The sequence below is a fragment of the Symphalangus syndactylus genome, chromosome 10 (genome assembly GCF_028878055.3).
Source record: "Symphalangus syndactylus isolate Jambi chromosome 10, NHGRI_mSymSyn1-v2.1_pri, whole genome shotgun sequence".
NCBI lineage: Eukaryota > Metazoa > Chordata > Mammalia > Primates > Hylobatidae > Symphalangus > Symphalangus syndactylus.
In genome coordinates, this window is record NC_072432.2 from 20,470,934 (window position 1) to 20,498,810 (window position 27,877).

Consider the following 27,877-nt stretch of genomic DNA (forward strand, 5'->3'; position numbering starts at 1 on the left):
TTTGTGTAGCCTTTTACCCAATTTCCTTTAATGGTAACTGTTATGCGAAACTGTAGTATAATATCACAATCAGGATATTGGTGAGAAAACGGAATGCTTATATACTATTGGTGGGAATGTAAATTAGTACAACCTCTATGAAAAACAGCACGGAAATTTCTCACGGAACTAAAAATAGAACTACCATTCTACCCAGCAATGCCACTACTGGGTATCTTCTTAAAGGAAAAGAAATCATTCTATCCAAAAGATACCTGCACTTGCATGTCTGCTGCAGCACAATTCACAATAGCAAAGATATGGAATCAACCTAAGTATCCAACAGCAGATGATGGGATAAAGAAAACGCTGTATATATATACCAGGGGATTTACTCAGCCATATAAAGAGAATGAAATTATGGCTTTTGCAGCAACATGGGTGGAACTGGAGGCTATCATCTTAAGTGGAAAAACTCAGAAAAAAAAAAAACAAACAAGAAAATAAAGATAAAAAACAAAACCCTCAGAAGCAAAAAAAAAAATACCACGTTTTCACTTATAAGTGGGAATTAAACAGTGTGTACATAGGGTCATGGAGTGTGGAATAATAGACACTGGAGGCTTGGAAAGGTGGGAGGGGGTGAGGGATGAGAAATCACCTTTTGGGTACAATGTACAGTATTTGGGTGATGGTTACACTGGAGGCTTGGAAAGGTGGAAGGGGGTGAGGGATGAGAAATCACCTTTTGGGTACAATGTACAGTATTTGGGTGATGGTTACACTAAAAGCCCAGATTTCCCCACTACACAATAGATCCATGTAAGAAAACTGCACTTGTGACCAGGTGTGGTGGCTCACAACTGTAACCCCAGCACTTTGGGAAGCCAAGGTGGGCAGATCACCTGAGGTCAGGAGTTCGAGACCAGCCTGGCCAACATGGCAAAACCCCGTCTCTACTAAAAATACAAAAATTAGCCAGCCATGGTGGCAAGCACGTGTAATCCCAGCTACTCGGGAGGCTGAGGCAAGACAATCGCTTGAACCCAGGAGGCGGAGGTTGCAGTAAGCCGAGATCACACGACTGCACTCCAGCCTGGGTGAGAGTGCGCGACTCCTCAAGGAAAAACAAACAAAAACTGCAATTGTACTCCCTAACTCTATAAAAATAAAAAATAAAATACTTTTCTAGAAGAATTTTTTTTTTATACTTTAAGTTCTGGGATACATGTGCAGAACGTGCAGTTTTGTTACATAGGTATACACGTGCCCTGGTGGTTTGCTGCATCCATCAACCGGTCACCTACGTTAGGTATTTCTCCTAATGTTATCCCTCCCCCAGCCCCCATTCCCTGACAGGCCCCAGTGTGTGAAGTTCCCCTCCCTGTGTCCATGTGTTCTCATTGTTCAACTCCCACTTATGAGTGAGAACACGCTTGGTTTTCTGATCTTGTGATAGTTTGCTGAGAATGATGGTTTCCAGCTTCATCCACGTCTCTGCAAAGGACATGAACTCATCCTTTTTTATGGCTCCATAGTATTCCACGGTGTATATGTGCCACATTTTCTTTTTTTTTTTTTTTTTTTGAGACGGAGTCTCACTCTGTCGCCCAGGCTGGAGTGCAGTGGCGCGATCTTGGCTCACTGCAAGCTCCGCCTCCTGGGTTCACGCCATTCTCCTGCCGCAGCCTCTCCGAGTAGCTGGGACTATAGGCGCCCGCCACCAAGCCTGGCTAATTTTTTTGTGTTTTTAGTAGAGACGGGGTTTCACCGTGGTCTTGATCTCCTGACCTCATGATCCGCCCGCCTTGTCCTCCCAAAGTGCTGGGATTACAAGCGTGAGCCACCGCACCCGGCCCACATTTTCTTAAAAAGAACTTTTAGAGACACCTGGTTTAAGCAAGTACAACTGAGTTAACTATGTAGTTTCAGTATACTTCTAAGTATTACAGCTCATGCTAATAGCAAAAATATACATGATACATGAAGTTAACAGTATGCCTCTCCCTCTAAATGTTAGGTCGTGATAGCATTCGGAAGGCTTCAAAAGGAAAAATTCCTCATATGCTGTATTCTAAATTCCATATTTTTCTATCAGCTCCTTTGCTTTAGAAATATAGGCACTCATTGCATCTTCCGTCGACAACCCTAGAAAGATACAAACAGGTTATCTCCCTGATTGGTGCACTGGGAAATTAAGAAAGTTTGCTTTAAACTTGTGAAAGACTAAAAAACCTTTTCTGAGGTTCCATGCTTCCCATTTGGCTTTGCCTTTTAAATCTAGCATTCCTGGACACGCTGGCAAAAGAAGGAGAGATGCATTTGCAGGTTAACATTTTACTGTGCACTTCTATAGACACTGTTAAAACGGAGTATATTATTATATTTTAAGTAATGATATATATTATAGTTATTAATATACTAACTGTAACATGAATATATTAATATTAATAATATATAATACCAATATTAATGTCTCCAACTATCGCTTGTTTGTAAAGCCCATAGAGTTCTTTCAGTTCTCCATCATCTGGTCTTGCTTTCAGCTTCCTCACATCTTCTGCAGCCCTGTCAAAATCAGCCTAAAGGAAAAAAAAAAAAAAAAAAGCATTTTACCACCAAGGAATAGGAGGAACTCAAAGAGCAGGAAGAGGAAGCTTTCAAGTAGAAATGAACTTCTGCTGCTCTGGTTCTATCAGAATCATCTTAATTTACTTGAATTCCTAGGAGTTCACCTCTCCTGGGACTTACCTAATACGAAGAACTACAGAAAATTCTTAATACAGAAAATGTTCGGTTTACCTTTTTTTTTTTTTTTTGAGCCAAGGTCTGGCTCTCTCACCCAGGCTGGAGTGCAGTGCAGTGGCACCGTCTCCACTCACTGCAACCTCTACTTCTGGGGCTCAAGCCATTCTCCCACCTCAGTCTCCCAAGCAGCTGGGACTACAGGTGTGAGGACTACCACCACACTCAGCTAGTTTTTGTATTTTTTGTTGAGATGGGGTTTTGTCATGTTGGCCAGGCTTGTCTTGAACTCCTGACCTCAAGTGATCCTCCTGCCTTGGCCTCTCAAAGTGCTGGGACTACAGGCGTGAGCCACTGCACCTAGTGGTGAGTTTGCCTTTTTTTTTTTGGAACGGAGTCTCACTCTGTTGCCCATGCTGGAGTGCAGCGGCAAGATCTCGGCTCACTGCAACCTTCGCCTCCTGGGTTCGTGCCATTCTCCTGCCTCAGCCTCCCGAGTAGCTGGGATTATAGGCGCCTGCCACTGCACCTGGCTAATTTTTGTATTTTTAGTAGACACAGGGTTTAACCATCTTGGCCAGGCTGGTCTTGAACTCCTGACCTTGTGATCCACCCACCTTGGCCTCCCAAAGTGCTGGGATTACAGGTGTGTGCCACCGTGCCCAGCTGCTTTTTTTTTTGGCATTATTTGTACTCAATGAAGGTTTCTCAATCACCTCGCAGATGCGCCCTTCCTCTTCTGCCTCAGTCCAACTTTACTACATGCAGGGGCTTTGCTACCAGTTAATACCATCGTCTAGGGCGTTTCTGTTCCAGTGCCCTCATGCCTACATTCTTTAATATCAGTATTATTTAGACCTAGCCAGTTTCTGAGGGTAATCAATATTCCTGATTTGGCTGAATTGCTTGTACAGATTCCTTTCCACAACTAGACCTAAATTATAAGATTTATTGCAACTGATTTCTAGACAAGAGGAGTTGCTTAGCCAATTTAGAGCTTATTAGGGAAAACTTTGTATACCAATATGCTTGAGTAGTATGTTTTTAGACTTCCTGGAAACTCTACATACAATGTACTTAAGCCTGGCGTGGTGGCTCTTGCTTGTAATCCCAGCACTTTGGGAGGCCAAGACAGGGGGGATCGCTTGAGGTCAGGAGTTCGAGACCAGCCCGGCCAACATAGCATTTGTCTCTACTAAAAATACAAAAATTAGCTGGGCTTGGTGGTGCATGCCTGTAATCCCAGCTGCTCAGGAGGCTGTGGCACAAGAATTGCTTGAACCTGGGAGGCGGAGGTTGCAGTGAGCTGAAATAGCATCACTGCACTCTAGCCTGGGCGACAAAGTGAGACTCTTGTCTCAAAAACAAAAAACCAAACGTACTTAAGTAGTAAGGCTTGTCCTGAGTTAACTCTGATAACTGGGACCTCCCTAACCCCGCAAGACCCTCAGGCTGGCCCAGGGTTCAGCCAGTGGCTGAAATAGACAAGAAGTCCAGTCTACTCCAGAGCCTGAGTGTTCCCAGATGCTTTATCCCTTTCCCTTTCTAACCTCTTAGTTTATACTCTACAAAGAGCTTCGTGATTATTTTCCTTTATAGATTTTTAAACTAAACTGTGTCTTACCTTGCCTTATTTTTTAAAACGCAGGATAAGCAGGAATTGTCAGTAGGCTGGCTGTCAAACAGGGGAAGTTCAAGGACATATGCTGGCCACCCCCGCCCCCCACACTACTTCTCTGATGCCAGAGTTGCCTTTGGATCCAAAGGCCTAGGAGAGAAAGTGGATAGCCCCACTGTAACCTCAGTACCCTGTGGGCTCAGCGGAGTGGCTGGGTCAAGTTTCCTTCCAGCCCCAAAGACAGGCAGTACTGTGGCAGGCCAGGTTTCCCTAATGGCTGAATAGGCAGGGCTCCATGCAACCGTTTCAGCACTGACTGAGTGGTTACGTTAAATATTAAAAGCAGAAAGAACCAGCGCCCTCATAAGAAGACTCCAAGGTAACAAAAGCCCACCAAGAGCTTTGCCCAGGCCCTTCCTGGGGCTTGAGGCATGACAAGATAATGAAGGAATTCTTCACAGGACCCATTTAGGATTAAACAAGTTTTATTCAGGTCTGAAGAAAATCCCCACACCTCCACAAACAAGTTTTATTTGGGTCTGAAGGAACTCCCCAAACCTCCATGATTTAGCAGGAAATAAGATAAGGGTAATCACTCCAGCACCTGGACCCATCTAGATTAAGTAAATTTACTGAGGTTCCAGAGGAAGGTCTTCAGAACTCAGCCCTTAGTTATAGATTAGAAGAAGTTAATCACTTAAGGCTTTAGATAAATGCACACTTACAGGCAGACATATAACTTAGAAGGCATATAAGCTCTGGAAAACTCTGTAATTTTGAGTTGGCTTCGCAATAATTTGCAGGCCTTCTCCTTGCACCCAGTTACAGAAATCAAATCTCTTCTCTCCCAGTTTATCTGCATCTCGTTATTGAGCTGAGAGAATAAACAGCCCGGCTCTCAGTGTGGTCCACGAACAGTAGCACAACCGGAACAGCTGTTTTGCGAAGAGCAAAATCACCTGTAAGTTGGAGCTCAGGGTCTTCAGCCTAAATAACCTTGAACATGGCCCATCCTCCTACCCAGTTCCCACAGGGGACTGAGAAGCACGGGGCATGGAACAAGGGGTGCCTTGTCTTCTGAGTGTCTTCCTAAGAAACTCTTGGCTGCTTTATACATAATGCCATGGTTAAGAACATGGCTCTGGAGCCAGACTGCCTTGGTTGGAATCTCAACTCCATCTCTTAAGAGCTGTGTGACTAGGCTGGGCGCAGTGGCTCATGCCTGTAATCCCAGCACTTTGGGAGGCCAAGGCAGGTGGATCACCTGAGGTAGGGCGTTTGAGACCAGCCTGACCAACATGGAGAAACCCGTCTCTACTAAAAATACAAAATTAGCTGGGCATAGTGGCACATGCCTGTAATCCCAGCGAGGCTGAGGCAGGAGAATCACTTGAACCCGGGAGGTGGAGGTTGCAGTGAGCCAAGATCATGCCGCTACACTCCAGCCTGGGTGACAGAGCAAGACTGTCTCAAAAAAAAAAAAAAAAAAAAGATACTTGCAATAAAGCAAGACATAAGAAATACTTTTAGTCTATGGTTTAGCAAAGAACACAAATTCTTTTTATACACTCAGCTTTGTAAGTAGTAGAGAAAAAATAAAAACTAGAAAGATGTATACTAAAAATATGTAAACAGTAATTGCCTCTGATTATTGGCAAGTTATGTAGTTTTAAAATATTTTTGTACTCTCCAAATTTTCTATAATGTGCATGGATTGTGTTTATAATAAGAACAAAATTGAAAGTCTACATGAGTGGCCAGAGCTGCTTAAGGGCAAGGCTATGCAGAAGGGGTGTAGGACCTTCCTCTGTAGGTTTATAGGCCATCTCAGGTGTTCTGCTTGCTGTAAAGTCTCATATTACTTTCCAGTGACAGCAACTCGACTCCTTTTGATGTGCCAAGCCTTAATTAGAATTCTAAGCCTTCTTAAAAACCCATATGAGGGCTGGGTGCAGTGGCTCACGTCTGTAATCTCAGCATTTTGGGAGGCTGAGGGAGGTGGATCACTTAAGGTCAGGAGTTCGAGACCAGCCTGGCCAAAATGGTGAAACACCGTCTCTACTAAAAATACAAAAAATTAGCTGGGCATGGTGCCTCACACCTGTGATCCCAGCTACTCAGGAGACTGAAGCAGGAGAATAGCTTGAACACAGGAGCAGAGGTTGCAGTGAGCCAAGATCCTGCCACTGCACTCCAGCCTGCGTGACAGAGCAAGACCCCGTCTCAAAAGAAAAAAAAGAAAAAAGAAAAAAAGATCTAATGAAAGTCCTGGACCCCTCTGCACAGAAGAGCTAAGCCCTCACACAGTTTCCCATGCCATTTCAGGGGTCCCCACTCTTTCTCCCTCCCTAGGTAGGGAACCCAGTTCTAGAGCAGTGGCCAGCATCATTCTCTCTGTCTAGCCTGTCTGGTTCTAGCACCTCAATGCAATACATTCCTGCCTTAAGGGGCTGTTCTGATGCGCCTTCCTGCAAGAGGCCTTTCCCATCCCAGCCATGATGAGCTGGAGTACAAACAACATTGGCCTTGCTCACGATACTCAGGTTTGACTTCTAGCTTTGAGGCACACTGCCCTGGGACTTGATGCAAGAAACAAAGCTCCTCTGAGATGCAGCTTCGGCCACAAAAAGAGAGTATCAGCCTCTTTTTGTGCTAGGGTTAAGGACGATTAAGAATATATATATTTTTTGAGACAGTCTCGCTCTGTTGTCCAAGCTAGAGTACAGTGGTGCAATCACGGCTCACTGCAACCTCTGCCTCCTGGTTCAAGCGATCCTCCCACCTCAGCCTCCCAAGTAGCTAGGATTACAGGCATGCACCACCACGCCTGGCTAATTTTTTTTGTATTTTTAATAAAGATAGGGTTTTGCCATGTTGGCCGAGCTGGTCTTGAACTCCTGAACTCAAGTGACCTGACTACCTCTGCTTCCCAAAGTGCTGGGATTACAGGCGTGAGCCACGATGCCCGGCCAAGAATGTAAAATATTCTTGATTTGATTCTATGGACTCTACCCTCCCAGAGCTCATCTCACAGCTCATACTAATTAACAAACCTACCTACTGAACACCTCCAATAGGCCAGGCCTTTGCCAGGCAGATGGGCATGCACAAGGCAGTGTGCTTGAAGGCGCTCATAGCCTGGTGGAAGGTGAACGGGGCAACGGGGACCACATGGGACTTGCTGCAAATGAGGCGCAACGGTTGCTCTGGGAACACAGGAGGTAGCACAGACGGGAAGGTATGGAACGGAAAAAGCCATCCCTGAGATGAGATGGTGATTATGCTAGGGGGATCGGGCGTTTGTTGGGTGCAGAGGGGCAGGGAAAGCTGCTCCCAGCAGTGTGGACAGAACTCACTGGAGCTCAACATAAAGGCTATGTGGGGTTGCATAAATACTCACAAATACATAAATAATCAATAAATAATCACCGTGGCAGCACCCACAGGGCCTCATGGACTGCTGGTGGGTGGCATGAGCCTGGTCTGAGTCTATTAAGTACATCCTTGTTGGATGGTTAATTAGTGAGCAGACTTTAGGGGGATCAGAAAGTTATCATAGGTGAGATGCAGTTTTAAATATAGAGCTATGAACATTGAATTCCAAACCATTCTTGTTACCAGTGGAGGGTGCCCAAGTTCTTGGCATTTTGAACAAAAAATTGGACCAAATGCACAAACAAAGCAAGGAAAGAATGAAGCAACAAAAGCAGGGATTTATTGAAAGCCAGAGCACATTCCACAGGGAGGCAGCAGGCCGAGCACAGGGACTCAAGATCGCTGTTACAGAATTTTCTGTGCTTAAATACCCTCTAGAGGCTTCCCATTGGTTACTTGGTGTGCATCCTATGTAAATGAAGTAGCAGCCTGCAATCAGAGGCTCAAGTGAAGTTACAAAGTTACACTTCTATGCAAATAAAGACTTGGCTCATGATCAGTCTGACTGGTTGGGGAAAGCAACCAATCAGAGGCTGAAATGAAGTTACAAAGGTACATTCCTGTGCAAATGTCTCATTGGTCGCAGAAAGCAACCAGTCAGAGATACTTTCAATTTTCCATCTGCCACGCAGAAAGTGGGGAGGAGGTTGCAAAGGGAGTAGCCTCTGGTCCTTTTATTACATAGGTGTGGAAAGTTGGGGTTTTCCTTTCGATTTAGTTCTACAAAGTCAGTGTGAGTCAGCCTTAGGCTCCCTGCCTCCAGACCCTATTCTCCTGCCTCATTCTGAGACAAAGGCATCACAGGCATCACATGGTCATCAGTCATGCAGTATCCTGTTGCAGAGCTGGGCTTGCTGCCTTTGGCAGGAACTGCAGCCAATGCTGAGCTGATTTCTCCTGAGCGAGGGGTCCTTGGCATCCTGGTGGAATGTTTAGTGCATTATCTCCTGGTCACCTGAGCTTGAGATTCTGCAAGACAAACTGCCTTAAGGCTACTACGGCCCCCACCCCCCGGGACTCTCTCCTGTTCATACTTTTGACACTGGGCTCCCTCACCCCACCTTTGGCGTAGAAGTTACGCCAGCATCACTCACACTGGGTACATCCTGGGTGCATCCTTCCATGCTGACTAGGCGGGCTGCTGTGTAAATTACTTTTCACAGTTCAGCCCCGCTGAAGACAGCCTCTGAGGGTGGCTCTCACCTCCTCTGACTTTACTTTCTGCAATGAACATGGTCATCCCACACAGAGGGTTGGCAAGGGCTTCTTGAGCAATTGTTTCCCATTGAGCAATGCAATTGAGAAGATAAAAAATTCTGACACTCAAGGAACTGCAGGGTTCTTAGGTCACACAAATGTGGGCTGGGGGAAGAGGTTAGTTTTTTTTGCCAATTGTTAAAATCATCAGTCCCCTAGACTTGAAAAGATACATATTCTAGAGGAAGAAGTCTGCTTTTTAGCTTCATCATCTAGGAAACAAATTTGTCCATTTAGGATAAAAATCAGCTCTCCTAAATGCTTTGGTGAGGATGGAAACATATTGTAATTTTCAGATAAAATCAGGAGGCTATAGCTGAATTAGAAATTCCATTTGTTTGGCTACTCCAATGACAGTCTGCCAGTATACTTATTCTTGTGTAAATAAATAGAAGACTGGGGACCCTAAACTAGTCACCTTTCCTCTCATTTCCACTCAGTGAGCATCTTGGCAGAACACTAGTACCAATATGATCCCTGCACATGACAGTGAGTTAATAATGACAGAAGAGGTTTCAATATGTCAGCCAGTTATTAGTTGCCATTTTTTAAAGTTACTTTCAGCTGGGCGTGGTAGCTCATATCTGTAATCCCAGCACTTTGGGAGGCTGAGGCAGGCAGATCACTTGAGGTCAGGAGTTCAAGACCAGCCTGGCCAACATGGTGAAACCCTGTCTCTACTAAAAATACAAAAATTAGCTGGCCGTGGTGGCAGGCACCTGTAATCCCAGCTACTACGAGGCTAAGGCAGGAGAATTGCTTGAATCTGGGAGGTGGAGATTGCAGTGAGCCAAGATCACACCACTGCACTCCAGCATGGGCAACAGAGCAAGACACCATCTCAAAAAAAAAAAAAAGTTACCTTCCTCCAATATTGTTGACACGCAAATGCATTGTTAGTAGGTAATATCATGGGTCGATGTTAATACTTCTTAGCATACTGGTTTTCTGTGATGTTCCTCAACTCTTAATTTCTCGTTGCGAGTATTTTAAAAGCAAACAACAACAAAAAACCAAAGTACTAAGCTAGAAAGGAAACTTTCAGATCTTTCAGGAACTTTTAGAAGAACGTTTTGATCATTTTGGAGAGAGTTCACTATAAACACATAAGTCATGCACAAGAATATTTGAACCAAGCAAGGTGGCTCACGCCTGTAATCCCAGCACTTTGGGAGGCCAAGGCGGGTGGATCACTTGAGCTCAGGAGTTGGAGATCAGCCTGGGCAACACAGCAAAACCAAATGTCTACAAAAAATACAAAAAAAAGGCCTGGCACGGTGGCTCACACCTGTAATCCCAGCACTTTGGGAGGCTGAGGCGGGCAGATCACCTGAGGTCAGGAGTTTGAGACCACCCTGACCAACATGGAGAAACTCCATCTCTACTAAAAATACAAAATTAATCGGGCGTGGTGGCACATGCCTGTAATCCCAGCTACTCGGGAGGCTGAGGCAGGAGAACCGCTTGAACCCAGAAGGCGAAGGTTGTGGTGAGCCGAGATTGCGCCATTGCACTCCAGCCTGGGCAACAAGAGTGAAACTCCGTTTCAAAAAAAAAAAAAATAGCCAAGTGTAGCGGCGGGTGCCTGTGGTCCAAGCTATTTGGAAGGCTGAAATGGCAGGATCAGTTGAGCCCAGGTCAAGGCTGCAGTGAGCTGAGATCATGCCATTGCACTCCAGCCTGGGTGACGGAGTGAGACCCTGTCTCAAAACAAACAAACTAAATGTTCCACCACAAGCTTATCCTTACTGGACTTTTACCACATGCCAGACATTGTTTTAAATGCTTTATACATATAACTCATTTAATGTATCTCTCCTCCATTTTTAGATAAAGAAACTGAGGCACAGAGAGGTTAACTATGTCACAGGCTAAGTAGAAGTGAGGCACACATTTGAACCCAGATGGCCCTGGAGTATGTATTATAACTTTACCCAGGATAACGTCTTGCCTGACTGAAATGGTTAAAGAAGTGAGCCACGTTCTATGAAATTTTGTGCATGTAAAAGATTACATTTTAGAGGCCTGGTGTGGTGGCTCACGCCTGAAATCCCAGTACTTTGGGTGTCCGAGGCGAGTGGATCACTTGAGGTCAGGAGTTGGAGACCAGTCTGGCCAACACAGTGAAACCCCATCTCCACTAAAAATAGAGAAAAATAGCCAGGAGTGGCGGCGCACGCCTGTAATCCCAGCTATTCGAGAGGCTGAGACATGAGAATCACTTGAACTTGGGAGGCGGAGGTTGTGGTGGGCTGAGATTGCACCACTGCACTCCAGCCTCAGTGACAGAGTGAGACTCCATCTCAAAAAGCCTGGGTGACAGAATGAGACTCCATCTCAAAAAAAAAAAAAAATTACAAAAATCAGCCGGGCGCAGTGGAGTGCGTCTGTAATCCCATACTGGCAAGGCTGAGACATGAGAATCGCTTACACCTGGGAGGTGGAGGTTGCAGTGAGCAGAAATCGCACCAACTGCACCTCAGGCTGGGCAACAGAATGAGACTCTGCCTCAAAAAAGAAAAATAAAATTACATTTTAGAATATTTAATAATAAGAAAATGCTCATATTACTGTTTTAAGTGTAGGAATAAAACTGTATATACACAGTAACATCATAGGTATGTGTGTAGATATATGCCACACACATACACACATGAAAAAAACATACTAGGACATAGTAGGAATTATCCTAGCGTGTTAGCAGTGATTATCACCTGGGTGAAGGAATTATGATTGGATTATTATCAGTAATTATTACTTTATATTTGTTGTCTTTTCCAAAGTTTTCCACCCTTAACAATTTTTTTCACATACCTGTAAAACGGTATTTTAAAATAGGAGCCTCACAGATCTCTTCTGCTCAGTATGACACTAAGAGAGGTCCTGGAGGTCCCAATGAGCGAAGGGGCGGGAGCGGGGGATCTCGACTCCCTCTCGGAGACGGAGAGAGGAGGAGGCCCGCTCCGTGCTCCCCGGCGCTCGTGCCTTGCCTGCTTTTCCGCTCACCCGGCCCCTGGGGTCCGGAAGGGTTGCCCTGGGAGCCCTGGCTCGCCGTCAGCAGGCACAGGTGCGGTCTACACTGCCATCTGGGGCGCTGCGGAAGGAGTGGGCGTGTCCCCCGGGTCACCGCCGACCGCTCCCAGGGGCGCCAAGCCCACCCGGAGCCCCACTTAAGCACTCCCCTCGTGGAGCGCCCCTCCCGCGTGGCCTCCCCGCGCCCCGGGTACCTGCAGGGCCATGGTGGCGGCGGCCGCGTTGCTGCTGCTGCTGTTGTTGTTGTCCGGTGCTCGGGCCCCTCTCGCACCCGCCGCTTCTTAAAGGGCCGCGTCTCCTCTGGCCGCTGCCATTGGCCGCGCTCCCGGCCCGGTCGCCTCCCATTGGTCGCGGGCGCGGGGGCGACGCTGGGCGCTGAGCGGTACAGCACGCCGGGTTCCCCAGGCTGCAAATGGAAAGGCGAAGACAGGAGAATTTAAATGAGTTTCTCTCCGCTCTTGGCTCTCTCTTCTATTCTTTCTCAAGCGGTTCTTTGCAAGAAATCCAGAGAGGTCTCCGTAGGACACAGGCCTCCCCTGGAATGCCCTCGAAAGAAAGAAAGGGGAGAGAGAGAGAGAGAGAGAGAGAGGAGGGGGGGAGAGAGAGAGAGAGGAGAGAAAAAATATATATAGATATATTTATCTAGAGAGACCCGCCCCAACTCTCTTAAAATACGTATGTAATTTTTTTAATTTAAAAAAATTTATATAGGTAAATATGTATTGGCCGGGCGCGGTGGCTCATGCCTGTAATCCCAACACTTTGGGAGGCTGAGGCCGGCAGATCACCTGAAGTCGGGAGTTCGAGACCAGCCTGACCAACATGGAGAAACCCGGTCTCTACTAAAAATACAACATTAGCCTGGTGTGGTGGCACATACCTGTGATCCCAGTTACTTGGGAGGCTGAGGCAGGAGAATCGCTTGAACCCGGGAGGTAGAGGTTGTGGTGAGCCGAGATTTCACCATTGCACTCCAGCCTGGGCAACAAGTGTGAAACTCCGTCTCAAAAAAAAAAAAAAAGAATAAATAAATAAATATGTATTTAAAATTTTATAAATTAAAAACTTATATATATAAATTTTTTCAGAGGTGAGGGGCCTTCCTAGGTATATATATTATATATTTTTTCTCTAAAAATTTATATATCTATTTTTATATATTTAAAATTTTAAAAATTAAAAATTTTATAAATTAAAAGTGCAAATTAAAAAAATATATATATTTTTTTAAGAGAGGTGGGGGGTGGGTCTCACTAGGTTGCCCAGGCTGGCCTCGAACTCCTGACCTCAAGCGATCCTCCCACTTCAGCCTCCCGAAGCACAGGATTCCTTCTTTATACATACTTCTCTCCTGTCCATTATTCCGAGAAACGTGGATGATGGATGCGTCTCCTCCACACTGCATCCGGACGCTGTTTATCATGAGAGAAAGTGGCCTGTGGTTTGCACCTCTTCTCCTCTTTATAAAGCAAAAACATCTAAATTCTGGACACATGCTACAATCAGCCTAACTGGTTTTTAATTCTGGTAAAGGCACAGGACTAAACACCTATTCAATTTGACCCACTTTTCCAGGGGAACAAACCCAATGTCACTCCAAGTCTGCAGACACACCGAACAGGATTACATTTCCAAAGGACTGGAACCGAACTGGCTGCTCATATGAGGAGCTAATTTCCGATGCTTCGCTTAAATAGTAGCATTGGTGGAGAAGGGTGACTGGGAGAAAAAAGAAACTCAATGTCGGCAAAGTGACTGAGCTTGAACGTACAACAATGCAACAAGAAACCTTTCAGCTTGCTTTTGCATAAAGCTACATTTTTAAAATATTTGCTTTTTCATGAAAATCTTTTTTTTCTCCTCACAAATATTTTCGTGGTGAAATCAGTGCATTTCCAAGTAAAGGACCAAAAGCAAAATGTTAGAAAAACCTACTGGGCAGTTGTTTGTGTTTGAAGTCCTAGACGATGGGAAAGGTCCCGTGGGGGTACTGAGGCTCATGGCAGCTTCAGCACAGCCAGGCCTTCCTCTGTTAGCCTAGTCCTGGCTGCGGGCAGAACCTGGTCCGTGGTGTTTCAGCGGGAAATACTGCACTGAGTTCCGGTATCAGTCCATATCTTCAGCTGAGACATTCTGGAATTATCATCGCTGTAAGAATCCAGAAGAGGAGAGGGATGGACGCTACATTGTTCTCTGCTTTATTCTCTAAATCCAGAATGTTCTTTTAAGACCTCTTTTGAAAATATTTTCTTCTCCTGGGTTGCCATTCCCCATCTCATTGCCAAGCCATGTGTGTCTTGTCTCAAGATGTAAGAAGGGGCCAGGCGCGGTGGCTCACACCTGTAATCCCAGCACTTTGGGAGGCCGAGGTGGGTGGATCACTTGAGTTCAGGAGTTCAAGACTAGCCTGGCCAACATGGCAAAAACCCTTCTTCTAAAAATCTCTTCTAAAAATACAAAAATTAGCTGGGCATGCTGGCGGGCACCTGTAATCCCAGCTACTTGAGAGGCTGAGGCGAGAAGAATTGCTTGAACCTGTGAGCCGGAGGTTGCAGTGAGCCAAGAGTGTGCCACTGTACTCCAGCCTGGGCAACAGAGTGAGACTCTGTCTCAAAAATAAATAAAATAAAATAAAATAAAAACCATAGCATGGGTTTCAGAATAGGTTTTTTCTTTTCTATAAAAAAACATCAATTGGGATTCTGATAGGGATTGCACTGAATCTTTAGTACTGTCAAGATGAACATTTCTTAACCCTGGCAGTGCATTCAATTACCTGGGAAAAAAGATACAAACCCCAGTCTGATCCCTGATTCCCACCACCATTTTGATGTAATGGCTGTAGGGTTGGACCCAAGCATCACAAATAATGCATCCATGGTTTTGCTCTCTTCTCTGCAATGACAATTTAGCTCTCCTTTGCTGAATGGTACATGTGGTCCTCCAGGATGGACCAGGTCCTGCTGACCTCTTCAACCACATCTCTCGCTATTTCCCACAGGCATGGATGCTCTACCCCAGGTAACTGAAGGACTTCAAGTTCCCTTTCTCCACGTTGGTAGATAGTTGCCACCCCACTGTCTGGAACACGCTTTTCCTTCTTTTCTTTTCATTTTCTTTTCCTTTTCTTTTCCCTCCCTCCCTCTCCCTTTCTTTCCTTTTTTTTCTTTTCTTTCTCTTTCTTCTCTCTCTCTCTCTCTCGTTTGTTTTTGAGACGGATTCTCAATCTATCACCCAGGCTGGAGTGCAGTGGTGAGATCTCAGCTCACTGGAACCTCTACCTCCCGGATTCAAGTGATTCTCCTGCCTTAGCCTCCCTAGTAGCTGGGATTACAGGCGTATGCCACCATGCCCAGCTAATTTTTGTATTTTTAGTAGAGATGGAGTTTCGCCATGTTGGCCAGGCTGGTTTCGAACTCCTGACGTCAAGTGATCCGCCTGCCTTGGCCTCCCAAAGTGCTGGGACTACAGGCGCAAGCCACCATACCCAGCTCCTTTTCCCACTTTCTTAACAGCCAACTCCTCCTTCAAGACTCAGCCGACATGGCAACACCTCCAGGAAGACTTTGAGACAAGAAATAGCTTTAGTCTGGTCATCTCGTCTATGAGCCTCTGGCTATCTCTCTCCGTCTTTCTTCTGTTCTCATTCTTACCTGCCTTCAAAGGGCTTCCACTCCACTTGGCCTCCCGGCTGTTCTAACAGGCCTATCGCACTCCTGCTCTCCCGTCTCTACCTCAGAATTATCTTCCCAGGGTCGGCCTGGCTCAGTGCTTCCACTCCTCTAGGTCTTTGCTCATCTGTCATCTCTCAGGAGGCCTTTTATCACCCATCCTAGCACCCCCTTCCACTCTTCCCTGCTTTTTCGTGTTGCTTTTGTTTTCATTTTTTTCTGAGACAGAGTCTCACTCTATCACCCAGGCTGGGGTGCAGTGGCATGATCTGGACTCACTGCAACCTACGCCTCCCAGGTTCAAGTGATTCTCCTACCTCAGCCTCCCAAGTAGCTGGAATTACAGGTGCGCGCCACCACGCCCAACTAATTTTTGTATTTTTAGTAGAGACGAGGTTTCGCCATGTTGGCCACGCTGGTCTCCAACTCCTGACCTCAAGTGATCCGCCCACCTTGGCCTCCCAAAGTGCTGGGATTACAGGCGTGAGCCACCGCGCCTGGCCTTCCCTGCTTTTTTTCTGTAGCACTTTGAATCATCTGACAACTTAAACCGTTTACGTTGTTTACCGTTTCTCCTCCTTTAGAACTCTGGCTCACCGCTTTATCCCCAACACTTACAATGCAATGAATATCGTACCCGTAGGAAAAGGCGGGGGTGGGGGGAAGAAAGGGAGGAGGGGGATAAAAAGGAAGGATTAAATGTCTTTCAAATTTCCCCATTTTCATAAAACAGCACTGCTGAGACCCCTGACAACCTTGGACATCTCCACATAGCCACATAGTCAAGGCCTGACTGCAGTCTACCCTGAGTCCTGGCCGAATGCCTGTGATTTCCCTGGGAGCAAGGCAAGGCTTCCTTATCTTTTTTTTTTTTTTTTGATTGACTGCAGGAAACTTTATTGACGGTACACGACAAGGTGGGGCTCCCTAGGTGTCTCCCTCTTCAGGGGGTCTGCGTGGAAACTGTGAGGAGGGGAGATTCTCAGTGGGGTGGGGCTGAGTGGGGCAGGGACTCCCCAGCAGTGAGACCCTCTCTCTTCCTCTCGTGCTCTTGCTGGGGCCGGTGGTCCGGGGGTCCTACTCCTTGGAGGCCATGTGGGCTCCACCACCCTGTTGCCGTAGCCAAACTCACTGTCATATCAGGAAATGTGCTTGACAAAGTGGTCGTCGAGGGCAATGCCAGCTCCAGCATCGAAGGTGAAAGAATGGGTGTCACTGTTGAAGCTGGAGGAGACGACCTGGTGCTCGGTGTAGCCCGGGATGCCCTTGAGGACCCCTCTGAAGCCTGCTTCACCACCTTCCTGATGTCATCCTATTTGGCAGGTTTTTCCAGATGGCAGGTCAGGCCCACAACTGACACGATGGCAGTGGGGACACAAAAGGCCACGTCAGGGAGCTTCCTGTTCAGCTCAGGGATGACCTTGCCCACAGGGCTTCCCTATCTTGTGGGAGAGTCTCACAAGGGTGTTTCTCATCTGTGTCCCTAATTTAGTTGAGACTAGGGCTTTCCATCTTCCACTCCTTTCTCCACGCCCCCTACAACCTGCTCCACTTTAGGATAGAGCCGCAGGCTTCTGTGTAAATCTGTAGAACTGCTTGTGAAGTTTACAGTTTGTTCCTCAACAGAGTGACCCACCACTCATGACACCTGTCATCTGACCTCTGAGATTGGGAATGCTGTCCCATGGGATTAGAGATGCAGGGAGCTGACATCATGTTGGTCTTGATTTTGCTGTTTTGTGAGGCCTGCGAATTGCTTAACTGCTTGAAACTCCTCACCTTCACTTGTCTCTGTGGACACAGATATTCTTTGGAGTACGATACAGTTCCAATTAGTAAAGCTTTCGGTATTCATTTTGCATCTCATCATTAAAGTTCATTCTTAGTTACTGATTTAAAATAATAAATTGTTTACATAACAACTACTGTCATATAACACACACACACACATACACACACACACACACACAGAGTTAAGGTCAGAATACCATGGAGGAAAAGAAGAATCTGGTGGTCAATTCCTTTACATTCTATTGACAAATTTTCTTGTTGGGACCTTCACTTATTTCATCAAAGGATTGTGGCTAATGATATAATTTATTACTCAGAATCTTTTTATTTATTTGTTTTGGAGACAGGGTCTCACTCTGTTGCCCAGACTGGAGTGCAGTGGTGTGATCACAGCTCACTGTAGCCTCCACCTTCTATGCTCAAGCAATCCTCCTGCCTCAGCCTCAGGAGTAGCTGGGACTACAGGCACACAGCACCATGCCCAGCTAATTTTTTTTTTTCTGTAAAGACGGGGTTTCATCATGTTGCCTAGGCTGGTCTTGAACTCCTGGGCTCAAGCAATCCTCCTGCCTCAGCCTCCCAAAGTGCTGGGATTACAGGTGTGAGCCACCACAGCCGGCCATCACTCAGAATCTTAAGTCATTGTCAAATAATGAAAGCATACAAATCAAACAGTAGTCCAATTCTAGAATTAATATAAAAAGAAAGCTCTAATATTCAAAGACCAAACAGATTTTACAGGATAAAACAACTGTCATTAAAAAGTAAAACTGGCAGGTGTGGTGGTGCACATCTGTAATCCCAGCACTCTGGGAGGCCGAGGTAGGAGCATTACTTGAGCCTAGGAGTTTGAGACCAGCCTGAGCAACATGCCAAGACCCTACCTCTACAAAAAGTATAAAAATTATCCAGGCGTGGTGGCATGCTCCTGTAGTCCCAGCTACTCAGGAGGCTGAGGTGGGAGGATCACTTGAGCTTGGGAGGAGGTTGCAGTGAGCTGAGATGGTGCCACTGCACTTTAGCCTCAGCAACAGAGCAAGACCCTGTCTCCGCCCGCCAAAAAAGAAAAAAACCGATTCTTCAGAATAGGATATCAAATATGTAAAGTAATAATTTCAGAAACATGAAAAATGTTATGTGTAAAGAAAATCAGAAAATTTAATCTGTATTATTTTAACGTAAAAGCATGCACATATGTGAAACAAAGTAGAAGGGAACACTAAAGAAAAAAACGCGTATGATTGGGTCACGGGAGAATGTTTTTCACTTTTTGGTTGTAATGTTTGTGTGATACAAGAGGGACAGAAATTACTTTCAAAATGTACTTGTTAATTTTAGCAAAATCCTTGTGGAAATTATACTGCTAGTTTTAAAATAAAACATGAGCACTAAAATAATAAAGGTTATGTTTCATTTTTATTAACTTAGTTTTGCCATGGTTGAGACTGGATTCACCATAGTTCAATTTATCAAGCACTTAACTATGTGTTCCGCACATAATAATCATCTTAGCACAGAGGAACATCTCTTCTAATCCTCACAAGAGACACTATTTTTATCACTTCATAGAGGAGGTTAATGAACTTGCCTAGGTCATAATATCTTCAGTTGATGAAGTTGGGATTTCAACCGAGAGACAAGTAATGTAATGGCTGATGTTTTCCATAGAGAAAATGTAAGCCGAGATGATGCTCAAACTATAAATCTGGAACCTTAGGGGGACAAAAACGTATGGATGTCTCCTTCCCATTACTTTAGCATTTTAATTAGACCTGTGTGTCTGTATTTGTCTTTGGAAATGCAAGCTGCTTGCAGTTCATCATAGCGAACTCACACAATTCATTTTATGAAACACAAACCTGTTCTCACAAACTCACTGTTATCTCTTTTTAATCTTTCTAATTGTGATAAAAATCATATTGCAATTTACCCTGTGTAACCTCCAATGATCTTTGACTAAAAGCCAAATCTTTTTTTTTGTTGTGTTTGCTTTATGGACAGTTAGGTTCTACATAGGTACTTAAACATGAAAATTGAAATCATAGAGGCTGGGCACAGTGTCTCATGCCTGTAATCCCAGCACTTTGGAAGGCCAAGGCGGGCGGATCACCTGAGGTCAAGAGTTCGAGACCAGCCTGACTAACATGGTGAAACACCGTCTCTACTAAATACAAAAATTAGCTGGGCTGGTGGCCCGTGCCTGTAATCCCAGCTATTCCGGAGGCTGAGGCAGGAGAATCGCTTGAACCTGTGAGGCGTTGGCTGGAGTGAGCCAGGATCGCGCCATTGCACTCCAGCCTGGGCAACAAGGGCGAAACTCTGTCTCAACAACAATAATAATAATAATAAATAAAAGAAAGAAATCACAGAAACTATACCAGAAAATAGGAAACAAAATGAACAGTGAGGAGATTGAGAAAAGGAGGCAGATATGTAGAAGAGGAAAAGGAAGGGGGCCCAAGTGAGGCCGGAAAAAGCGGGGAGAAGGAGGAGGCTCATTAGGTCAGAAGCAACCTGCCGTCTTCTAAGTTCTGGCCAAGGGTAGATCAACAGATCCAGATTTCTGAGCTTTAAAATGTCCCCCGACTTGTCCCCGACTTCATCACTTGTCCCCGACTTTGCAGCGGCTCCGATGGTAACTTTAGTCTCCATTGCTTGGAGCAGCCACAGTGGACACTGGACGGGATATTCTGGGCAGCTGTTGCTGAACTCAAGGCAACTGTTACTGCCTTTCTCTTTTCTGGGCTCAAGATTCCCTGCATTATTTCCCATAGGCATGTGTTTTACCCCACACTCCTTCTCCCTTTTATCTTGATTTTCATGGTGCTGGGGAGTCTGCAGGGAATCCATGGCGACGGGCTCACTGGGACAGGGGCTGGGGTTGTGCGTCCCTGAGGCAAAGCAAATACAGAAAAGCGAATAGAGATAGAGGGCTAAGACTCCAAGGCACTGAAAGGTAGAAACTGGATTAGAAGAGAGAGGGGAGCACAAATGCCCAGAGAGAGAGCGAGCCCTCGGGATACCATTGGCTGTAGGCTGGCCTCCCAACAACTGGACGGTCCAAGTCCTGAGCGTCTGGTTACCCGGGCAACCCCATGGTCTCGCTATACAGACCTCGCGCCTGCGCACTGCCGCTGTAGGGGGCCCGGTTCGGAGACTCCACCCCGGGGCCTAAACTCGAGTCTAAAAGATGGGGCTTCGTTGTGTCGTTTCCGGTCGCGCGACGCTGTGGGCCGCTTCCCCCTCTCCGGAGTGACCTAACACAGGATAACGAAACCTGCAGTGCTCCGAGCGCTTCCTCCCCGCCCCGTCGCGTCTGGGAGGCGAGGCCGGGAGGCGAGGGCTCTACGCATGCCCGGCGCAGGCGCACTGGGAGCCGGTGCTGTTGCCTTCCGGTGACTACGGATTCGCCATCGTGAGTTCCAGGTGGGCTCGCGGGTCCCACGTAGGGCAGGAGGCCAGCCCCAGGGGGATCGGGCCTGGGACTCTGCGGAATCTGGAGGCCGAAGCCCGCGCGCACGCAGGGCCTCCGCTGCTTCCCCAACGCCTCTTGCGTGGCCGCAGGACCCGCCGCCCTCCCGGTTGGGCCGCCCAGTCCCGGGCCGGGCGCGTGCACCCAGAGCTTCCGCGCCTCTGGTCCGGCTCCTCTGCTGGATTGCAGCGCCGGCTGGGCACCAGGAGTACAAAGCGAAAACCCCACGCCAGCCCTTCTGTTCTCCACGGTCTCCAAGGAGACACGGACAACAGAACAACACTTCCGTGTGCTAAATAGTAAAGCACTAAGGTACTCGATCCAGGGGCGGCGTGCAGTGGGGAGGTGAGCTTTGGGTCGGCCGTCGCCTCTCGGCTACCGGCGGGATCCAGAAACCGGGAGTCACCACCAATACCGTTCTCAACTTTACTCCCAGCTGGTCACTACTGTGTCGGGAGATTCTACCTTCTTTTCCGACTGACATGTATTTTTCTCCCGTCCTTTCTGCGGCATCTCTAGTGCAGGCCACCGTCATTTCTAACCTGGACGACTCCAGGAGCGTCTTTGCTGTTCAAGGACTCTTCCTTTGCCCAGATCCACAAAGATCTATAACGTCTTTCTAATCACGACACCTCTGCTTTAGATGTTAAAGTTGCTTCACACTGGAAGGCTTGCAAAGGTCTTCATTATCTGGTCCTTACCCACCTTTCCTAGTTCCTCACCGCTTTCTCTAGCATCTCTGCCCCAGCCACGTTGAACTTATTGGAACTTGCTTTTTTTTTTGAGACATAGCAGTCGCCCAGGCTGGAGTGCAGTGGCGCGATTCCGGCTCACTGCAACCTCCGCCTGCCGGGTTCAAGCGATTCTCCTGTCTCAGCCTCCCGAGTAGCTGGGACTACAGGCGCGTGCCACCACACCCGGCTAATTTTCGTATTTTTAGTAGAGACGGGTCACCATGTTGGTCAGGCTAGTCTCGATCTCCTGGCCTCAAGTGATCCGCCCGCCTGGGCTTCCCAAAGTGCTGGGATTACAGGCGTGAGCCACCTCGCCAGCCAACTTATTTCTTTTAATGCTAAGATACTTTTCTTTACTCCATACTTCCTTTGGTAGGCATTGTTTAGATGTAGGTTAAGAGGTCCAGCCGGGCACGGTGGCTCACGCCTGTAGTCCCAGCACTTTGGGAGGCCGAGGCGGGCGGATCACAAAGTCAGGAGGTCGAGACCATCCTGGCCAACATGGTGAAACCCCGTCTCTACTAAAAATACAAGAATTAGCCGGGCGTGATGGCCCGTGCCTGTAGTCCCAGCTACTCGAGAGGCTGAGGCAGGAGAATCGCTTGAACCCTGGAGGCGGAGGATGCAGTGAGCCGAGATTGTGCCACTGCACTCCAGCCTGGCGGCAGAATGAGACTCTGTCTCAAAAAAACAAAAAAAACCCTGCAGTTCCTCTATGAGGATTGCCTTTTCCCACCCCCCTCAACTAAGCTAGGCCTCTGCTGGGTGTTCCCTAAGCATACTGTTCCCTGACCTTAATGTGCATCAGGCTTTGTTGTATAATTACCTGCTAAAATTTTTTCCTCGTGGACTCTGAGCTCACTGAGGTCTGTGACAAAAAATACTTAATCTTTATGGCCTGGCACATCGTGGATAATCCATAAATATTTGTTGAAGAAAGGAAGGGGCCTGCGGCTGCGGGTGGGAGAGGTATTCCAGGCAGAGGGACTAATGTGTATAAAGACTTGAAGATGGGAAAATGCTGGCTTCATTAAATAGTATGTGGTTTGGTGTTGAGGCCTTGTGCTTGGTGGGGCCTAAGGAGAAAGAGGCTAGTGGGAGATTGAGGCTGGAGTGTGGAGGGCCTTTTATGTCACATTAGAGTTTGGGTGGGGCATGGTAGCTCATGCCCGCAATCTCAGTACTTTGGGGGAGGCCGAGGCTACGGGATTGCCTGAGCCTGGGAGTTGAAGACCAGCCCAGGCAACAAAGCAAGACCCTGTCTCTATAGGATTTTTTTTTTGAGACGGAGTCTTACTCCATTGCCCAGGCTGGAGCGCAGTGGTGCAATTTCGGCTCATTGCAGCCTCCGCCTCCTGGGTTCAAGCAATTCTCCTACCTCAGCCACCCACCCAAGTAGCTGGGATTACCGGTGTGCACCACCACACCTGGCTAATTTTTGTATTTTTAGTAGAGACTGGGTTTTACCATATTTGCCAGGCTGGTCTCGAACTCCTGACCTCAAGTGATCTGTCCAGCTTGTCCTCCCAAAGTGCTGGGATTACAGGTGTGAGCCACCGTGCCCAGCCTATACAGAAAATTTAAAAATTAAAAAATTTTTCTGGGATTGATGGTGTGCGCCTGTAATCCCAGCTACTCAGCAGGAGGCTGAGGTGGGAGGATTGCTTGAACCCAGGAGTTCAAGGCTGCAGTGAGCCGTGATCGAACGACTGCACTACTGTCAGGTGACAAGGCAAGACTGTCTAGTAAAAAGAGTTTGTCGTTGATCTAGAGGCAGCAGAGGCCTCTTGAGACAGCTCTAAAGGGCCCTCAGTAAAGCCTATTTTTCTCTTTCTCTAAAGCTGTGAAATCTTATCAGTCAGTACTTTGTTGCTGGATTATATTGCTTGAGATTATGCTTATCCAGACTACTTGGCTCTCTTTATCTCCCCAGCAGATTCTGCAGGTGGGAGAAGTTTATAGCCTGTTTTGCGATCCCTCCTGAGCATGATTTTAAGTATTTGTTCTGTGGTGTTTGGATGCGGAGACATGATCTGACTTGCAGTTGGCAAGAGCTCTGCTCCATCCTATTTGTTTCACCCCTCTGTCCACTTATTTCCCTCTTCCTGACCACTTTGAACCTGATGCCAGCCCCTCGCAGTCACTGCATTGCATCTGGATGAGCCACATTTCTTACTGAATCCGTGAGCTCTAGGGGAGCATAGAGATAATGGAGTCAGGGGGCACAGTGTGGCCACTGTGAAGGAAGCAGCTTAGGCCCCAGAAGTCTCCAGCAGTGGGCAGTACCGAGGCGGCCAGGGTGTTAACTCTCACCCCAGGGAGCTGAATTTGGCTTTTCTGTGGGAAGGTGTCTGGGAAGAATATCAGAGACCAATAGCGCTCAGGGGGCCCTTTCTTGGGGCTGTCCAGTGTGGAAACACCCCATCCTACACCAGTGGTTCCTGATTCCGGCTCTGAATCAGATTCACAAGGGCAACTTTTTTTTTTTTTTTTTTTTTGATATGGAGTCTTGCTGTTGCCCAGGCTAGAGTGCAGTGGCGCGATCTCGGCTCACTACAACCTCCGTCTCCCGGGTTCAAGAGATTCTCCTGCCTCAGCCTCCGAGTACCTGGGATTACAGGCAGGCACCACCAAGCCTGGCTAATTTTTTTGTATTTTTTAGTAGAGATGGGATTTCGCCATATTGGCCAGGCTGGTCTCGAACTCCTGACCTTGTGATCCACCCGTCTTGGGCTCCCAATGTGCTTTGGTTCTTGGCGTGAGCCACTGCACCCGGCCTAGGGCAGCTTTTTATAAGCACAGATGCCCAGGCCCTACTCTTGAAGATTGCAATTCAGTAGATCTGGGTTGAGGACCAAGCATCTGCATGTTTTAAGAAGCCACAGGTTATTTTTGAGGTGTAGCAAGGATTGAAAGAACAGAAAACTTGGATTTGGAAAACTACTTGTGACTTTAGGCAGTGAGTCAGTTTCCTAATGCACACATTGGGGAATTCTATAGGAATGCTGTGAGAAGCAAATAATACATAGAGAGAGTGCTTTATACAGCGATACACTGCACAGACACACTTGCCTTCAACATCAGCTGCCAGCATAGTAACTGGTAGTATAAATGGAAAGGACATAACTTCCTTTAGTTTTGCCAGGTGGGTCCCTGTGATTCTAGCTGAGCCCCAGGAAGGAAGGGAAGAAAACTGAGGGAACAGAAAGGAATGTGTAGTTGCCTCTGGGAAGGATAAACAGGATATGCCCTCTGGACCAGTAGTTTATAACATTTTCCCCATTAAGCATCCTTCTACTCATTTTTCCTCAATGGATTAATATCTGTAAATTTCATTACATTTCCATAGTCTTCATGAAATTGCCAGCCAGAGAAGTCAGCTTGGGGTCCCCCTAAAAAGGAGGACTGGCCGGGAGTGGTGGCTCGCACCCGTAATCCCAGCACTCTGGGAAGCCGAGGTGGGTGGATCACCTGAGGTCAGGAGTTCGAGACCAGCCTGGCCAACATGGTGAAACCCCATCTCTACTAAAAATACAAAAATTAGCCAGGCGCGGTGTTAGGCATCTATAATCCCAGCTAGTCCGGAGGCTGTGGCAGGAGAATTGCTTGAATCTGGGAGGCAGAGGTTGCAGAGCTGAGATCATGCCATTGCACTCCAGCCTGGGCAACAAGAGCGAAACTCCGTCTCAAAACACAAAAAAAGAAAAGGGAGTGTATGCCTGCATATGTATCAAATGCTGTAGGAAGGATATTCAAGAAATTTAGGGCCCTGGGAGGTGGGGAGACTTACAAAAATGGACATGACAGTGTTATTTGAAGTTTTAATCATGAGATGACTGTTCAGTTCTTTAAAATATCACACCTGATTGGTTGTGAATGGCAGAGGCCACCAGAGTCCTTGCAGATTGTGAGCTCTACGTGGGTGGACATCGGGTCTTGTTTACTGTGAGCCCCAGGACCTAGAATGCCACTTGCACACTGGAGGTGCTCAGATCTTTTTTTTTTTTTTTTCCCCCCAGACAGGGTCAGATGTGTTACTGGGCTGGAGTGTGGTGGCACGATCACGCTCACTGCAGCCTTGACCTCCTGGTCTCAAGTGATCCTCCCACCTCAGCCTCCCAAGTAGCTGGGACTACAGGTACGCCTCACACTTAGCTAATTTAGGTATTTTTTGTAGAGGGTTTCTCCTTGTTGCTCAGAGTGGTCTCGAACTCATGGGCTGAAGTGATCTGTCCACCACAGCCTCCCAAAATTCTGAGACTGAAGGCATGAGCCAATGTGCCAGACCTAGAATATTTGTTGAGTGAATGAATGGAAGCCCAACTAGATAGCATTTTGGAAAACAGTAACAAGTTATAAGATTAATACCATACAGTCACTAGAAGGTTAATTATGGACAAGTAGAAACAGAATATTTTTAATAAATGAAATAGACAAATGGAATTGTACTACGATTGCAATAATTAAAACTTTCACATATTGCTTGTATAGGAATAAAGACAAAGTCATATAAAAAAATGGGGAAAATTAAACACTGGTCACCCATAGTCCTGAGTGTTTTAAAGGGCCTCCGTAGAGCATTCAAAATGGGGTAAGAAAAATGGGGAAAAATAAAATTACTTAACCTTTAAAAAGAAGACAAGTGTATGCTCACCTAATTGGACTTATATAATCAGGATTGCTCTAGCTTATCGAGAATCAGAGTACAGTCCGGGCGCAGTGGCTCATGCCTGTAATCCCAGCACTTTGGGAGGCCAAGGCGGGTGGATCACCTGAGGTCAGGAGTTTGAGACCAGCCTGGGCAACATGGTGAAACCCCGTCTCTACTGAAAAAAGTAGAAACATTAGCTGGGCTTGGTGGCGGGCGCCTGTAATCCCAGCTACTCAGGAGGCTGAGGCAGGAGAATTGCTTGAACCCAGGAGGTGGAGGTTGCAGTGAGCTGAGATTATGCCATTGCACTCCAGCCTGGGCAACAAGAGTGAAATTCTGTCTCAAAAAATAAATAAATAAGAATCAGAGAGTACAACCAAGATATTCTGAAGTCATGCAGTTGTCAATAACATGAATTTTTTCTGTTGTCATTTTGCTTCTTGGAAGGATTTTCAAAATGGCTGCAGCTCCTCAAGCACCGGGGCGGGGATCTGTCCGTAAGACGAGACCTGTGGTTGTGAAGACATCGTTGAACAACCCATACATCATCCGCTGGAGTGCTCTGGAGAGTGAGGATATGCACTTCATCCTAAAAACGCTTGAGGACAGGCTTAAAGCTATCGGACTAAAGAAGATTGAAGATAAGAAGAAAAAGAACAAAACACCTTTTCTGAAAAAAGAAAGCAGAGAGAAATGCGGCATTGCTGTTGATATTAGTGAGAATCTGAAGGAGAAGAAAACAGATGCTAAGCAGCAAGTGTCAGGGTGGACACCTGCACACGTCAGGAAGCAGCTTGCCATTGGCGTTAACGAAGTTACCAGAGCCCTGGAAAGGAGTGAACTGCTGTTGGTTCTGGTGTGTAAATCAGTCAAGCCTGCCATGATCACCTCACATTTGATTCAGTTAAGCCTAAGCAGAACTGTCCCTGCCTGTCAGGTCCCCCGGCTCAGTGAGAGAATCGCCCCCGTCATTGGCTTAAAATGTGTTCTAGCCTTGGGGTTCAAAAAGAACACCACTGACTTTGTGGACGAAGTAAGAGCCATCATCCCCAGAGTCCCCAGTTTAAGTGTACCATGGCTTCAAGACAGAATTGAAGATTCTGGGGAAAATTTAGAGACTGAACCTCTGGAAAGCCAAGACAGAGAGCTTTTGGACACTTCATTTGAAGATCTGTCAAAACCTAAGAGAAAGCTTGCCGATGGTCGGCAGGCTTCTGTAACATTACAACCCCTTAAAATAAAGAAACTGATTCCAAACCCTAATAAGATAAGGAAACCACCCAAAAGTAAAAAAGCTACTCCAAAGTAATCTTGCATAAACTTGTCATGTCATACAGTCTGTGAAAGGACACCTTGTAAAGAAGCCTTGAAACTAATAAAATGAGTTATATTTACATAGATTCATAGGGTCCTGTTTGGTAATATTCAAATGCGTAAGACTTTGTAACTATGGCACAGATGTACTAAGTGCAGGAAATATTCAAAATTAGG

The 27,877-nt window shown here is 46.6% G+C and overlaps 2 protein-coding genes and 1 pseudogene across 9 annotated transcripts; 1 reads left to right on the top strand and 2 right to left on the bottom strand.

The window, feature by feature from the left end:
* ACBD7 (acyl-CoA binding domain containing 7) lies at positions 1–20,847 on the bottom strand. 3 transcript variants are annotated; one of them, XM_055296657.2, is made up of 5 exons: positions 20,644–20,847; positions 12,262–12,473; positions 2,444–2,561; positions 2,215–2,277; positions 1–2,127 (listed from the first exon to the last, which is right to left on the bottom strand). In XM_055296657.2, exons 2-5 carry the CDS (start codon positions 12,271–12,273, stop codon positions 2,054–2,056), a joined length of 267 nt encoding a protein of 88 aa, XP_055152632.1. In that variant the 5' UTR covers positions 12,274–12,473; positions 20,644–20,847; the 3' UTR covers positions 1–2,053. The 3 variants fall into 3 exon arrangements, with proteins under 3 accessions (XP_055152632.1, XP_055152630.1, XP_063466263.1); XM_055296655.2 differs by lacking the exon at positions 20,644–20,847 and adding an exon at positions 13,412–13,601; XM_063610193.1 differs by lacking the exons at positions 1–2,127; positions 2,215–2,277; positions 2,444–2,561; positions 20,644–20,847 and adding an exon at positions 13,412–13,716 and having other exon boundaries at positions 12,270–12,473.
* On the bottom strand, positions 19,902–20,584 carry LOC129491939 (putative uncharacterized protein RPP38-DT; annotated as a pseudogene).
* On the top strand, positions 20,669–27,786 carry RPP38 (ribonuclease P/MRP subunit p38). Of its 6 annotated transcripts, none has more exons than XM_055296646.2 (3): positions 20,895–21,313; positions 25,755–25,873; positions 26,834–27,786. In XM_055296646.2, the coding sequence occupies exon 3, from the start codon at positions 26,844–26,846 to the stop codon at positions 27,693–27,695; it is 852 nt and encodes a 283-aa protein (XP_055152621.1). In that variant the 5' UTR covers positions 20,895–21,313; positions 25,755–25,873; positions 26,834–26,843; the 3' UTR covers positions 27,696–27,786. The 6 variants fall into 6 exon arrangements, with proteins under 6 accessions (XP_055152623.1, XP_055152620.1, XP_055152621.1 ...); XM_055296649.1 differs by having other exon boundaries at positions 20,900–20,955; XM_055296648.2 differs by lacking the exon at positions 25,755–25,873 and having other exon boundaries at positions 20,669–20,955.
* The last annotated feature ends 91 nt before the right edge of the window (positions 27,787–27,877 follow it).